Below are 16,401 nucleotides of genomic sequence, written 5' to 3' on the forward strand. Positions count from 1 at the left end.
TATAAATTTATTCTTTAAATATCACGAACAATTTGATAAAAAAATAATAATAACCTCACTGTGGGGTCACTCAGAGCGCAACTCACACTTTCGTTATAAACTGTAAGTCCGTTTTTTGACCATTTTTCTTTTTCAAGATATTACAATAGAGAGAGATCACAGTTGAAGTTAGTCGAAATTTTGAAAATAAATAAATAAATAAAGGGATATTATCATTTTCCCACCAAAAATATTCTGACACATCATGTCAGTATCACGGTTTGGTAAAACCATCAATTTACCACCAAACATTTAAACTGTTAGTACTTTCTCACTATTTCGTTAAAACTCAGTTAATATGTAATGGAAAATTCATAAAAGGTCAATTTTACCCCTGGAGCGTAAAAGACGATTTTGCCCTTTAAGAAGGAAGAACATCAAATGATGATTTAATTACAAAATTCATAAAATGTTAATTATATGGTCTTTTAAAAGGTTAATTTTACAAAATTCATAAAGGGTAATTTTTGAACTTTAAGAAGAAAGAACAACAAATGATGATTTAATTACAAAATTCATAAAAATGATGATTTAATTACAAAATTCATAAAAGGTTAATTACATGGTCTTTTACGCTCCAGGGGTAAAATTGACCTTTTATAAATTTTCCGTTACTTATTAACTGAGTTTTAACAGAATGGTGGGAAAATGCTAACAGTTTAAACGTTTGGTGGTAAACTGATGGTTTTACCAAACTGTGGTGCTGATATGATGTATCAGAATATATTTGATGAGAAAATAATAATATCTCAATAAATAAATGAACTCACACGTTTTGGGAGAGATTCAAACTTTCAATCAACTCGAACACCGCCCTTAAAGATCAGGTATTAGTAACAGTAAAATTACCTTGTAGTGAAAGTTCAAGGATACTTTCGATTGTTAAATAAAATTTTATCTATCAATTGCTAAAAATTTTAAAATAGAAGGTCAAAATAGGTCTAGCTACCGTGCAACCGTTGCAGGACATCCCCTACTTTGTCTTCTTGTGTTTTCACCGTTATATTTAACGTGAGTGTAGATCCAAAGGTGGGATGCTATAGTTTAATAATTAACACCATACCCCTTGTTGTATATTGAAATTCTAAAAATATCAAATATTTCAAAATTCTAACACATAAATCCATTTTTGTATTAAATTTGTAAATAATTTAGATAATTAAAAAATTGGTAGGCTATCTTAAGTTAAAAGATTTAACATAAAAATAAATTGCAATATCTAACTCTATTTCTTTTTTTAATTTAAGGAGTGAGATAAGTAACGATTTCACATTAAAATTAAACTAAGAAATCAGCTTAAAAATAAAACTACCATGACATTACTAAAATAAAATATTAAATAAATAATTATAAAAACTTTGTATTTTTATCTTCTTTCCTTACACTTTAGTCACCACTGTAAGATATATGCAAACTAGACTTTAAATAAAAAATAACTACAACAAAGTTATTAGTTATTCAAAAATAACAAAACTTAAACTTTATCTACATATTTAAACCGATATGACATCAATGACTTATAGCTGATAGATTTGATTTGTTATCTTAATTTATTCAATTGCCATGGCCTCTCAATTGTCATCCAAATATTCAAATCAAATTGTTGCATTTTGTCTTGATTGTGATGTGAAAAATAATTGAGATAATTGATTAGTTAATGATATTTTAATTTGAAAGGAGTTGTTGGCTAATGATTGGTTAATTATCTAAGTGAAGAAAAAGGGAATAAAATATCTTAATATCGAGGAGAGGAAAAGATAAAAAAATAAAATTATCATAAATTTATAAATAAATTATAAATAAAAAAGCAAGTAGGGAGTCAAATGATAAAAGAAAAAATTATGGTACCGTGCAATAATTACACCACAGTTTTGTCCAAAATTATAGTAAGAATGCAAGGGAAGAGGTACAACTCTCAGGAGTACGCAAGACTCTGAAAAAGAAAAAATAAAATATAAATTTGAAGAATTAATATAAAAATTGAGTAATGTGACTAAAAAAGTGAGGATTCAAAACTTCAGAAACATTATTATCAACCATTAAAGGCAAACTTATTATTTAGTAATTTAGTTGAATGTTGGGTCTAAGAATATATTAGAATATAATATGGGATCCGGCTATGTTACAACAGTTGCACCGTACCCCAACTTTTGTCTTTTATGATTTAAATACTGCCAAAAGAATTGGAACTGTGTTCTTATGCTGCATTGGTGGGAGCCCCTATGTTACAATTAATGTAACGTACACACTCAACAACAACCACACAAATGATGGGCCCACATAATTTGTGTGGTTGTTGTTGAGTGTGTATGTTACATTAATTGTAACATAGCATTTGCCTGCATTGGTATTAGTTTTGGCATTGGTATTATTGTATTGTTCATGAATCGTTGAGAGAATAAAGGTGATGGTGAGTCTTTCAGATTTTGATTTTCTTTTTCTTTTTCAACTAGTGATGATGGAGATGAAGGTGAAAGGAACGAGAAAAAAATTCTAAAATTTTATTTTTAATTTATAAATTTAAGGGTATTGTTGTCTTTTTATTGATATTAGTGTTGGATGTAAATAAATAAGTATTTTAATATTTATAAAAATAATAAATAAAAAGAGTGTAAGGTGCTAAATTAAATAGAATGTATCATAATATTTCCTCATATTTCATGAATAAAATGGAGTATAAGGTGTTCTGTCAAATTTAACATTAGTTAAATCACAAAAGACAAAAAACGGAGCACGTTACAACCGTTGCAACATAGGTGAACCCTAGAATATGACATCCAATTAATTGACGTTTTAAAGGCGAGCATTCTACTAAAATTTATTAGTATTTCAACTAATCCAACTTCCCCATCACTTCACTACTCTTACCTACCCCATCAAACATTTAGTATAGCGATTTATATAGTATTACAAATCTTCCATTTTTGTAACAAAATTTTATATAACAAATCTCCATGGTCATAAAATGAACGCACATGTTATGGCATAAATTAAAGTGAGAGAACTTACCTTAGGTTTTCATAAATAAAGCCGGTGTCGGTGCCCCCTCCATGAGAATGATACATTCAATTCACAAACCTTTTACAATTTCTTATATATATATTTTAAAAAAAAATCAAATATCGAGTTAAAAAAAAAATCAAGTATTAAATTATTTTTGTAGATTTTGTTTGTCTTCTTGCAATTTTGGCTATTATTTATTCACGTTGTCTCTTTTGGTTATACGGCGTACGTACAACTCAATCGTTAAATAATTAAACACTTTTTAAATTTGGTCATTGCATGAAAAGCAGATATTACTAATTAAATAATAGTTCCGGAAAACACGAAATGCGACGATTAGGCGATCCAAAAAGAGATTCGCATCTTTATATTTTATTATTTAGCCGTATTATTTATTAGGTCTAGAGAAATCCATTTTAAAATCCAACCTAATCTATGAATTAAACAAAACTTTAGCAGCCAATATAAGCGTACTATTAATCTATTTTTTGTGTAAATTGGATTAGAAACAAATTTGTATTGCGCTCAAATTCGTTCATCCGTTTTTTTTTTGTTTTTAATTACTTCATAACAAAACGGTTGATATAATTTAGTTGGAGTAGTTCCACTCTAATTTAATTTTTGCGAATTATTTATATTTCTTTTAGAGATTAAATATTACAATGATATTAAATTATTTTTTGAGTATGGATATGACCAGACGAAACTCCATATGTATATAAGTATTTTAATGTTTGATGATCAAAGACTTTTATTGTGTGTTTACTTATTAAGAGTGAGAATAGAAATCTCATTTCCTAAAGTGACCGTATTACCTCCACATAAAAATTGAAATTTTCATTTTATCCTTCTTTATACAATAATAATAATAATAATAATATTATTATTATTATTATTATTATTGACAATAATTAATTAAGATCAATTTAGTAATTTGAAATAGTCTATTATAATTTTAAGATAAAATAAACTTATCAACAGTAATATAATTCATTTCAATTTCGATTTCAACTAATTCTTATTTTAGTCCATTCTAATTACGGATTAATACACACCCCATTAATTTGTTTCCAATATTATTCAAAAAACATGATTACTTTTCTATATGTCTATTTGACAAAACTGACAATAATTAAAGAAAGATACGTATGGCTGCTTTCCTCATTTGCAATAAATGCATAGATTATTTGGTGCCCATGGTTTCTCTAAGAATTTATTATAATTATCTTGGAAGGTATTCTCAAGATTATCTTGTCAATTTATTTGGATTAGAATTTCTTGCCTGCAATTGTTTTATCATTATATATCCTTCGAAAATGAGGATCAGTCATAAGATTTATTTTGTCAAAATGACAAACTAGCTATCCGGTTTTTTGTAACACAAACTTGAAATTGTGCTTTGTAAGTGCTTTAGTTATATATCATTTTCACTTGGTCTTGGTATTTGAAAAAATAATAATAATTAACCCCGAAAAGAATTTTCCACTGTTACTATTGTGTAGTGTTATATGTTATAATTTAAGTTGTAATAAGTTTATTTTTTAGTTAATCTTTGAGTAAAATGACATATGAGGATTAAGTGGAAATTAATGCTTAATCCTAAAGGTTAAAAGAAAGTTTACTCGATTTAAAAAGAACTATGAATAATCCAAGAGGTATAATAAAGAATTTATGGTTGTTGTAACGTATAACAATTGTAACTTGTAAGATAGAGGAACCCCAAAGTCACATTCTATTGAATAATTAATCTTGGCAATATATGTTTTCTTCAACTTGAAGAAAAAGAATCAATTAAACGGTGCTCCGCTACATTGGACATTTAGGGGCCCTAAATAATGTTAATTAATGCGTGTTATCGAGACACATGTTTTTAGAAAATGAAAATAAAAATACTTATCAATAAGAATCTTTCATAACTTGCATTTCAAGTACTTGACTCGACGTTTAAAGTATGTCAATCTTGACCCGGCATTTTAGTTTGTTGTTTAAAATGCAGGGTTACCAAATTACTTACTATATATAGCTTACATATGTATTATTTGTTCAGGCCTCAAAGGCTCAAGTTGCGATACACGATACACATGACTTGTAGGTAGTAGCATGGTGTCACATCAGTACGTGGCCATGAATTAATTACACGATAATTTAAGACCCCACATCATAAATTAATTATAAAAATTAAAAATCTAAATATGGGATTATGTTTAGGATCAAAATCCTCTCTTAATCTGATTTTTATCTGAACAAGTGTTATTAATATGATTGGTGGTTAATAAATTAAAAGAAAAAATAGTTAAATTTTAATCATACACTAATATTGAAATGCATGTGGCACAAGATCTGTAAAAAATTAAGAATGCTCAAATCAAAAGGGATCTGAATCGTTATGTTTAAAGCTCAATTTTATTCTCAATGTATGCTCAAAGATATTATTACATGCATGCTTCCTTAGCTTCATGTTGTTACATTGAATGCTAGCTAGTAATGCCAGCGGCGGAGCAGCGGCAGGACCATGTACTTCATCCTGCCGTCTCTCCAGTGGAGGCCGCCGCGTTCGCCGCAAACAAAGTAGTAAGGCTGCCACCCTCTTCAGCACAAACTCGAAGCCTTCCCTGCGGCCGTGCGTGGTGTTTCCGATCATCTTGGCCCTTGACATGTCACATCTCAGGTAACTCCAAACAGATTTGGTAGCAAGTATTCACTGTGTGGAAATACGGTGTCGTTTGGTGGATCGTACTTGAATACTGCATGCAGCCAGTCCATCATCGATCAGATTACATGCACATAAAAATAAATAAGGTTCATTTCCTTCCTTTTAAATTATTTTGTTATTTAATCACGGAAGATATATATAAGAACTCTTGACATTTTTTGGAAATTTCGCGCTAGAAAGTTATGAATTGCATACAAATTCGTATTTTGTAAAATGAATAACAAGTTAGCGGTCCCAAAAATGCAGATGGGCTTTTACTTTCATGCACATGCTCATGTGTGTCTAATAAGCCATATTGTCACATGATGATATTATTCAAGGAGGTCCAAAAATGCAGAAACTACAACCTTAAGGAAGTTAGAATATTAAAAGCATCACAAACTAAGGGATCCAAATCATAAAATTTTCAAAGTGAATATTGGCTAATTTTCGTTCAGAGCTTAATTATCTTCTTTTTGAGTTTATTGTTTCTTTTTTTCTTATCTTGGGGGAAGGGGGGACATGCTCCATAACACAGGTCGGTCCATGTCTAGTTAATTGACTTAATTCATAGCTAGCTATACATACTATCTATTCACGAGGCATTATAGAATTACACTACTTGTGTAGTTGCTTACGTATTCAGAAGAGAATATATATATCCACACAAAGTTTGTATCAAGTACTTAAATTGTTGTGTATATTTAAAATTTCATAGTGATGTGAACTTACCTAGCACATCATTTACGTAAAAGGGAGCACTTTGGAAGGCCCAGACGCTATAGTTGAAGCCAAAGTGCCAGTTATCAGAACCACCCACAATGATCTTGTTGAGACCATCATCATCATTTGTATTATTGGAGTCATGGGAACCCATTTTCTGACCCCATACGGCCATGAATTTGTGTTGTTGGATCCATTATACCAACCCCAGTTCGCCATGCTTTCTGTCAGCATCCAAGCTGCAGGAAGAATCAGAATGAGTCCACGAGCAAAAGTAAGAGCCATTATAATTATAACAACTAGTTAAAGAAAGATAGAACCATATTGAGAAATACGAATTTAATTACTAGTGTGTATTGAACGGCCAAATTGACCTTTTTGTAATTCTGGGTTGGTAAAGGAATTAGTTGAAAAATTATAATTGTTAAAACTTCTTTTTATTGGTATTGTAGGACCTGTGATTTACCAATCAATTAGTTTAGATCTCTAGGTCAAATAATTTTTTCTATTTAACAATGCATCAGAGATAGCCGAATTCGATTTCTTCATGTACAAACTCTATTAAATTTTTAGTTTATTTTTGGACTGTATTATCTTTCAGTTTATTTTTTCTTTCTAACAAAAAATTGTGGCTGCTACCTAAAAATCAACACTAGACCCAAAGACTGAATTCAGCCAATTAAGTACAAATTCCATACTAGACCCAAGCTATTATGCTAAAACAACCACTTTGAGCTGTAGCTTGGAAGGGACAGGTAGATAAAAGTGCAGCCGAATTTGAATTGAATCCTTGGCCAAGCTTACTTGGGAATCTTGGCTTATAAGAGAATGCTTTGTGGAACAGGCTAGTGGAGAACCAATCACCTTACAAGACCTAAACCATGATAAAGTATTCCCAATTCTTGCCCTATTAAATTACTACAATATTCGGATGCAATATTATACAACCTTCTGGAAGCCTTCCTTAAAACCCTAACTTTGGCCCAGTAAAATTTTCTAATGCTTGGCAGCCAAGAAGCCTTAAACAGGACACAAATCGTAGGATCCTAATCTAAATAGCAAAATGTTGCTTCCATCATGTAAAAGAGGAAAAGATCTCCAAAAATCCTACTTTATGGCATAATACCTTCTAAGTATAAGATTCCTTTATCTTATTAATTAGGTTTTCCCTAAAAAAAAACTTATAAATAGAGCACAGTTTTTAGAATCTTTAATTTCGACCATCATAACCTAGCCTCAATTATCGATTAGCAATCCAGGAATTGTTTAATGGCCTTTATCAGCCTCTAACAACCATCCTTGCGATTTATACACCATCCTTGTTCAAGAAATGGTCTCTTTCTTGAACAAAGAATCGTAGTTTAGATTTCTTTAGCTTCAAAAAATCCTACCCTAGTCATCCTTACCATCTCGTCACCGTTGAAACACCTTCCTTGATTTAGAATAGCCCTTCATTCTCACTCAAACGCCCTTAGGCCCTCAAATTAATGCTAACCTTAAACCTCAAGTAACTGTTATAGTAGCATTCTTGGAATGCACCGCCCAAATTCTCTTATTCTTGTGAACCAGTGTCAGAGCTACCCTAAACACCATCCAATCACACTTTTAGGTTGTCACTACCCAAAATTTCACCTTTAAATCTTAAATCGCATTAGAGCTTTTTCCTAGTTTTATTGCCATATTATATATTGGAGCAGCATCTAAATCTAATCCTTCATTATTCACTGGTGTAATATACTCTTAACACTACATCTTTTAGTAGGTGTCTTATTGTTTGAGCCTAAAACCACTATTCAACAAGTCGGCTGTAGTCAAAGTTTCAACACGAGTTTATCCGTGAACGAATCAATTAATACCTAGATAATACTGTGAACCTTACTCTCTTCATTATTCATGTTAGGAAATTGATGGGTGAAGCCAGACACATAACTAAAGTGAAATTGAGAAACAATAATCATACAGAGAGATCAGGATTTACGTGATTCGACTTTTAGCCTACGTTCACGAGCGAAGACAAAGGAAATATTTTAAGAACGAACGGAGTCACAAGTATTGTAGTATTTTATCTCACAACTCAAAACCCCAATATATCCAAACTCTCAAATTACTAAAACAAGAGCTTAATGCTCTCGAGACACTCTCTCCTAACTCTTGACTTTTCTCAACTGAATTGAAGAATGGGATGAATGAAGAGAGCAAATGAAGCCTCTATTTATAGGCTAAGCGATGCCTAAAAATCAACAATGGTGAGCTTTCAAATAATATATATTTTCATTTAACTTTCTACTGTCGTGCCAAAATCAAAAGTTGCATGCCTGCCTCGCACTTACTAATGTCTCCCAATTACTCAACAATTCATGTGTCCTCATAGAATTAGTTGCCGATAATCCTTCTTCAATGGGGAATAGCATTAGCCACGTTCACGGGTCGAAATGCCGCCAAAAAAAACAGTAAAAAATTTAATTTCTTCAAGTCTGTCCACTTTGCGTTTTTCTGACTTATTGGAAAATTGGCATGCTGTTGCCTAAGAGTCAAGACTCAAGAATGGTCAGCAGCTCTCACACGTATAGAATCTGGTAATGATCACGCTTGCAGACGTAGAAGGGAAAAAAATGGAAGTAATTATTTATGAAAAAGAAAAAAAAATAAAGTGGAATCTAATTTGGCTGAAAATATGTGTTAACATGAAAATCGAGTGTAGTGGGTTGGTACGTGTTATATATATATATATATATATATATATATACATGATCGGCAACTAGGTGAAATTTTTCCCCTCAAAAGCTGAAATTGGGGAAACCTAATCTCAAAATGGTATCATTACGATGACCAATTAATCTCAAAATTACTTTCTAAAGTAGAAAGTTGACCAAGAATTAATACTGTCAATGATTTAGGAAATTTCGAAAAATTAAATAAGATACAATGTGATTCTAACTTCTATTACAAGACCAACGTTGTACAAACAGGTACATTATTAAGATGGACTTATGTAATGCTTATGGCATAATAAAAACATCGTATCTCTTGCAGCAAAACTTAAAGAATAGTCTCACTATAATTAATGAAAAAGACAAAAGATAGCTATAATTGTACGAGCCAAAATTTTCCTATACAAAATTGAAATCTGAAATTAAAGTTTGGAATGAGTTTATAATATCATAAAATAAAAAAGAAGTAATTTATATGGTTGCAAAGTCATCTCAAATTTTAATTTTAAACTTAAAGCTGACTCATTATTTCTATTAATGAGAAATTTTACTTTTTTAAAAAAAAGTATTATAACCGGTTAACAAAACAATTTAAAAGGTGATTTTAAATTTATAAAAGAAGAAAATAGAGAGTTATGATAAAATACAATCTCTGTCTTTATCTCACGGAATTCATTCTTAAATCTTAATAAATTAAAAAAATGGTTAAATCCTAATCTTACACTAGAACTATTGAACAACTGACATGATCTTTAAAAGTTTAGAAGAGCTCAGATCAAAAGAGAAACTTAATCTTAAATTATAACATGCATATTTGCGCTATAGATACATGTCAGTATTTCTATACAAGCATCAAATTTTATAATGACGTGTATATTCGACCATCATATATAAGGAATATTATGATCGTTATGTTCACGAGTGACGTTAATTAATTAGCGAAGGTGCAAACAATTATGAAGTATCATTAGAATTTTCACAAAATGATTTTAAGATTATAGGTGCTATTGAAAGATTTTTCTGATTTAATGGCTCGAACATAGACTAGAAGGCCAGAACTCTGAAATGAAAGTGGGAAAACAGTTTGACAGCAAAAAAATATTTTTGTTTTATAACTCTTGATTTCATATTTTTATTTTATTTTATGGTATAATACCAGGCATATAAATTAATTATAAAAATAAATTATCTTGTTTTTCTTGTTTTCTCAATTAATAAAGTTCCTGCATGTTGAAATGAACTCAAACTCATGTGAAAAATTTGTCGTATTAAAGTTGCAAAGATCATGAGTGACATGTCATTTCAGTTGATCAAGATTCCAGAACCACAACTTGGTGAGGTCGTCCAAAACCATTAAACTTTCACATGGTTAATGCACGCCTGATCTAAGCTTAAACGGCGCGGCTTGTTGTCGTTTAAGGAAGGTTTTAAGTTGCTCGTGAGAAGCTCGTGATAGTTAGTTAAGGCTGTTGATTTTGGAGTGAATCTTCTAAATCTGTAACGCCAGCAACAACTGATATATATGTGCTGGTTCTGGTGTAGTCTTGATGTATCGAGGAGAGAGTGATAAGGAAGCTATAGTGAGAGTGAAGCTTTGCTGAGTGTTCTCTGCATTGCTAGTTATCATCTCTGTAACCTTGAAGCTTAATAAAGTTGCTCCCTGAGTTATTTTCTCCAGTGGATGTAGGCACCCTCAAAGGTGCTGAACCACTTAAGTCTTTGTGTATTCTTGATTCTTTGAGCTGTGTTTCTTTGATTTGGTGATTGTTTCGATTAGCTTAGGTTTGATTCTTAAATCTTGGAGTCTGAGTTAGATCTTGGGGTGTGATTAATCCAGTGATACAAGGGTTAATTTCACAACACTGCAGTATTCAGAGAAAAAAATATGCAAAGTGATCATCCATAAAATATTAACACAATAAATAAGAATGTGTGAATGTGAGGTGATAATAATGTTAATATTCCATTTTTATACATTTACTCAATTGATGATTGCACATCTTTATACAATTAAATTAGATTAATGTTACCTGAGTAGATTGATTCCCTTAAGAGAATTCATCATTCACCGAGTACATTTCACAGCAAGAAAATTAAAACGAGGTCTTCTCCCTTTTATTTGTTCATCATAATTAGCACCAAAATTTAATGGACTCATTAGTTGTATTCATTCATGAGGAGCCGAGCATGGCCTTAACTCAATTAGTTAAATATACTGTAAAATTAATTTTGTTGTTGCAGATAAGGAAAAAAAATTAAGAGAAAAATCTTTCAAACAAGATTTTAAAAGCGGAACGCAGGCATTTATACTTGTAAAATCATCAAATGAAACTGGACAAAAGGGGAAAAAACTAGGCATTTATACCTAGCCATGGTACAATAATTAATTTAAAACCCAATTTATTATCATCTCTAAAGAACATGCAAATATAACAATATAGGGCAATCGTATGCTCAAAGATATATAAGACGTCAATAACATAGACGATAACTTCATCTGCTTCCTCAGCTTCTTAATTTTATTGTGTATATGTGTGTGTGTGTGTGTGTGTGTGTGTGATACTAGTAATGCCAGCGACGGAGCAGCGGCAGGACCATGAACTTCATCCTCCCTTCTCTGCAGTGGAAGCCGCCGCGTTCGCCGCAAGCAAAGTAGTAAGGCTGCCACCTCTTCAGCACAAACTCGAAGCCGTCCCCGCCACCTTGTGTGGTGTTTGCAATCATCTTGGCTCTCGACAGGTCGCATCTCAGGTAACTCCACAGATTTGGTAGCTGGTACACACTGTGTGGGAAGACGGTGTCGTTTGGTGGATCATACTTGAACACTGCATGCATGCATACAAGTACATAGCCATCATCGGGAGTATTGACAGATTAAGTAAACATAGAAACAGGTTCATCTTCTTCACTGATTTTAACTTGTTATTGTAAGAAATCGGACTTTTTTTAACGTTATGAAAAACCACAAAAAAAAAAAAAAATCATTAGTTTAATATATTAATATGCGTGTGATTAGCCATTATCATCAAATTCATACATCCAGATTTTATAAAATACGGACTTGTGCTTCACTCCAATTTTGCATTGAATATTAGTAATTTAATTGTAATAAAAATCATTTAAAAATATGTATTTATAAAATAAGTGATGATCTTGGAGTGACGTTACTCGCATCATAATGAATTGCCACACTATGGCATTCAGAAAGTATATATTACAAAATTTATGGTGAAGTGAACATACCTAGCACGTCATTTACGTAGAAGGGAGAATTTTGGAAAGCCCAGACGCTATAGTTGAAGCCAAAGTGCCAGTTATCAGAGCCACCCACAACGATCTTGCTGGGACCATCATCATCATCATTTGTATTATTGGAGCCAGGGGAACCATTGTTGGGACCCCATGGCCAATAGTATGTGTTGTTGAACCCATAAGACCAGCCCCTGTTGGCCAAGCTTACTGTCAGCATTGAAGCTGCAGAGAGAATCAAAATGAGTGAATGTGCAGATGTGAAAGCCATTGATTGATTATTAATTTGTATTGAAGCAATTAAGAAGCTGAAACTTGTTAATTGCCAAGAGAAGAGACTTTTTGATGTTGTGAAGATGGATGTATTACTGGCTCCTTCTTATAGGGGGAAAGGGAGAGTGTAGATCGGCCGAATTTAACTTTTTTTAGGTGAAAAAAAAAAGTTCAAGAAAATAATTTTTAATACGGTCTAAATGTCAACAAGTTCATCCGAAAATTCTTAATTAGGTCAATTTTTTTCTTTCAAGCCGTCCACTATAGGGTCGAAAAGTTTTCTAACTTTTCAGTTCTTCTTGTTTATACGGAAATTGGCAGGGTATCGCCTAAGAGTCAAGAATGGTAAGCTGCTTTCACATAACGTTCGCTTGGTTTAATAGTGATAAATTGATGCTAGCTATTTAGGCAGCAAAAATAGAAGGAAAACTTATATAGCCCTATTGAACAATCCACAGTGACGTAGGGCTGACTGAAACAAAACTAAAATGACTCGTTTTATTTATCTATTTATTTTTTTTGTTTCTAATAAAACAGCAATTTAACTCTATTTAAATTTGTTCTTGTTTTTGTTAGTACCCTCTGTTACTATACGGGCTGTCTGCAGTGGTGGATCTACAGGTGGGCTACATCGGGCTGTAGCCTGGTCTTGATTAGGAAAAAAATATTTATATCTCTTATATTTTCATCAATTTTATATAATAATATAGTTATTATTTTGTTTCATATATGTCCCTAACTCATTACCCTTATATTTTCATCAATTTTATATTATAGTAGAGTTTTTATTTTATTTTCAAATATGTCCTTAATCCAATTTTTTTTTTTCATTTGTTTGGGGAATTAAATAGGGTGACCATAATCTCCTCCAAGTAAAAGTGAGCAAAAGGTTGAGCAGACCACCTTACCCAAGTGGTATGAGCTTGAGCAGACCACCTCGACCAGGTGGTATGAGCTTGAGCAGACCACCTCGACCAAGTGCTATGAGCTTGAGCAGACCACCTGGACCATGTGCTATGAGCTTGGGTAGATCACCTCGACCAAATAGTATGAGCTTGAGCAGATGACCTCGACTAGGTGATGACCAGGAATCAAGACTCAGTTAAAATAAACCACCACAAAGCTTCTCCGAAAAATCAGGGCATGAATTTGATCAATTAATGGGTATTGTCACGATCTAAGGTCGTGGTGTGGGGCATTTATAAAAACCCCGAGAAAACCACGCCAATGGGGGCTCTTTTTCTCTTGGTATCACTGAGAAATTCTTTCTATATACTCTACTTTACTTTTCTGCAAATGATTCAAAAAGCTTTTGGTTTGAAGGCAATGTTTATTAAGCCATATGAGAAATTCTTTCTGTAAACCCGATAACTAACTTGAGCGTCGGAGGGTTTACGCTGGAAAAACTTCCGACGCCTCTGACCATTCTCTGTAATTTCAGGTACTTATTGATCATCAGCTTGAAGGTTATCTGCACATAGTTGAAGGATCTTCTTAGAGATCAACCAGCAACTTCCCACCAAATAAATTTAATGCTGATGCAGGGATCTGAGATCGAGTCACTAACCAACTCATCCGGATTTTGGCATCAACACCATTTGAAATTAGTTACTTATTTATAAAATGATTAAATTATACATTTATTGAATATATTGAAAACATTAGGGGGCTAAAATGTTCATGCTGCTTTGTTTTAAAAAAATCTAATTGAAAAAAATTATGTCAATCTAATATAAATTTTTCACTAATATTAAAAGTACTTACAAAAACAACATGTAATAGCAATTATCAGCATTTTCATAAACTTTTTATGTGAATTTTGAGATTTCATTTAATAGTAAGTTAGAAAATAAAATTTGAATATTTTGAGGAGCTTTTCATAAAAGAATCATCAACATATGATTCTTCAAAGAGAGTCAGAGCATCTACAAAAAAAATAACGGCATTCAAATACAGATTTTTTTGGATGAGTTTAGTTTATTATTGAAACTTTTGACTAACGATATATTTATAATTTTAAAAGATGAATAAATTTTTTAGTTGTTTAATTTATTTAAGCCTAGTAGTTAAGTACTTGAGTTCAAACATTAAAGTTTTACTTACGAATTTTAATTGATTGCAATTACATGTATTGATTTAATTTTAGCTTAAAATTCTTAATTGATTTATTAATCCTTATATAATTATATTTTATAAGTGATGATACAGTCACAAACTCTTGTACAAACTTATTTTGTACAAACTGATGTGGCATCAATTCATTAGTTGAATGAAAATATAAAATAATGAAAATAAATCATGTGAACAAACAAATATTTAATTTAACCAATTTTATCATATCATATCAGTTTGTACAAGAATTTGTGACTTTATCATTACTCATATTTAATTAAAAGTTGCAATGTCGAATTTCATAATTGAAAAATAGGGTTTTTATATTTGAATTACCTTTTGTTTTCTACTCTTTTTTTATAAGTATTTTTATTTCGATTACGTATTTATAAAGATAAGGTTCTTCATGTCCCTCTTATTTGATGCACTTCTTCCTACTTATTAATTTTTATGATCACTTCAAAATATAATTTTTTTAATTTAATCCAGGGTAATATAAATTCTTGGACCCGCCCCTGACTGTCTGCAGCCCCGTTATTTTTTCGAGAAATATGAGACATTTAAAAGACATTTTTGAAAATTAAAGCTTGTCCTTGTGTACAATTAAGCCAACTGTTAGGAAGATCCTAAGGAGAATCAAAGTGAACAGAATTAGGCATTGAACCACAATATATATGGAGAAAATGTTTTAGTATTAAACAAAAATGAAAATTAGATAGCAATAATTATTGTAAGAGCGTGATTTTTAATTTTGAAATGTGTATATTACTATTTTTTGTGATTTTGCTTGACAAACGTAACGACAGTCACCATCATTATGCTAATGAGTGACGTTTATTATTAGTTAAGTGCAGAGAATTACGAAGTATTATTAGTATTAATCTCCACACCTAATAATTTTAAAATTGTAATAATAATAATCTCACTATTATTGATCATATTTTTCTGAGTTAATAACTCGAAAATAGAATAGAACTGTGATATGGAGGTGATTTCGAGACTTCAATAAAAATGATATTGAAAAACTCTTTACTTAATATATTATTTGATTATAGTTATGTTAAACTATGGCGAAGTTAAGAACTTTTGTTTGGTTTAGTTTACTATTAAGGTGTTGTAGCTCAAAAGGTATAGTTGATGTTAAAAAAAAAATTGTGTAGCTATATCAAATAAAGGTTCATAGTATATGACAATATATAGCTTTCAAATAATAATTGTGTTAACAGTATTTAAGACATTATAAGGTTTTCATTATACAAGTGTAGAATAAAATTAATTTAGTTGTCAAATTACAGCAGCTAAGTGTTTATGAAATACTTTGAGCTGAAGTTAGAGCTATCTAACCACAATACTAAATAAGGCCTTAACCTAGGCTAAATTACAATAATTTTTCAATAAATATTATTTATTAACACCACATGAACTTTTTAGTCATATATATGAATCTTTTTATAGTGACTGATATGCATATTATTAATTTTGGTGAGATTAAATTACAAATTATGTTAAGAACAAAGATTAACTTACTTTATTATTTTTTGGGTAAAACTCGGCAGTGAGAGAGGATTTTATATTAAAGAGAAAAAAGAAAACAATGTA

The 16,401-nt window shown here is 31.1% G+C and overlaps 1 protein-coding gene across 1 annotated transcript; it reads right to left on the bottom strand.

Annotated features, from left to right (window-relative positions):
* Nucleotides 1–11,728: 11,728 nt before the first annotated feature.
* On the bottom strand, nucleotides 11,729–12,688 carry LOC18035122. The gene is made up of 2 exons (XM_006423000.2): nucleotides 12,412–12,688; nucleotides 11,729–11,993 (listed from the first exon to the last, which is right to left on the bottom strand). The coding sequence occupies exons 1-2, from the start codon at nucleotides 12,686–12,688 to the stop codon at nucleotides 11,731–11,733; spliced, it is 540 nt and encodes a 179-aa protein (XP_006423063.1). The 3' UTR covers nucleotides 11,729–11,730.
* Between the last annotated feature and the right edge of the window lie 3,713 nt (nucleotides 12,689–16,401).

The sequence above is a fragment of the Citrus clementina genome, unplaced genomic scaffold (genome assembly GCF_000493195.1).
Source record: "Citrus clementina cultivar Clemenules unplaced genomic scaffold, Citrus_clementina_v1.0 scaffold_8, whole genome shotgun sequence".
NCBI lineage: Eukaryota > Viridiplantae > Streptophyta > Magnoliopsida > Sapindales > Rutaceae > Citrus > Citrus x clementina.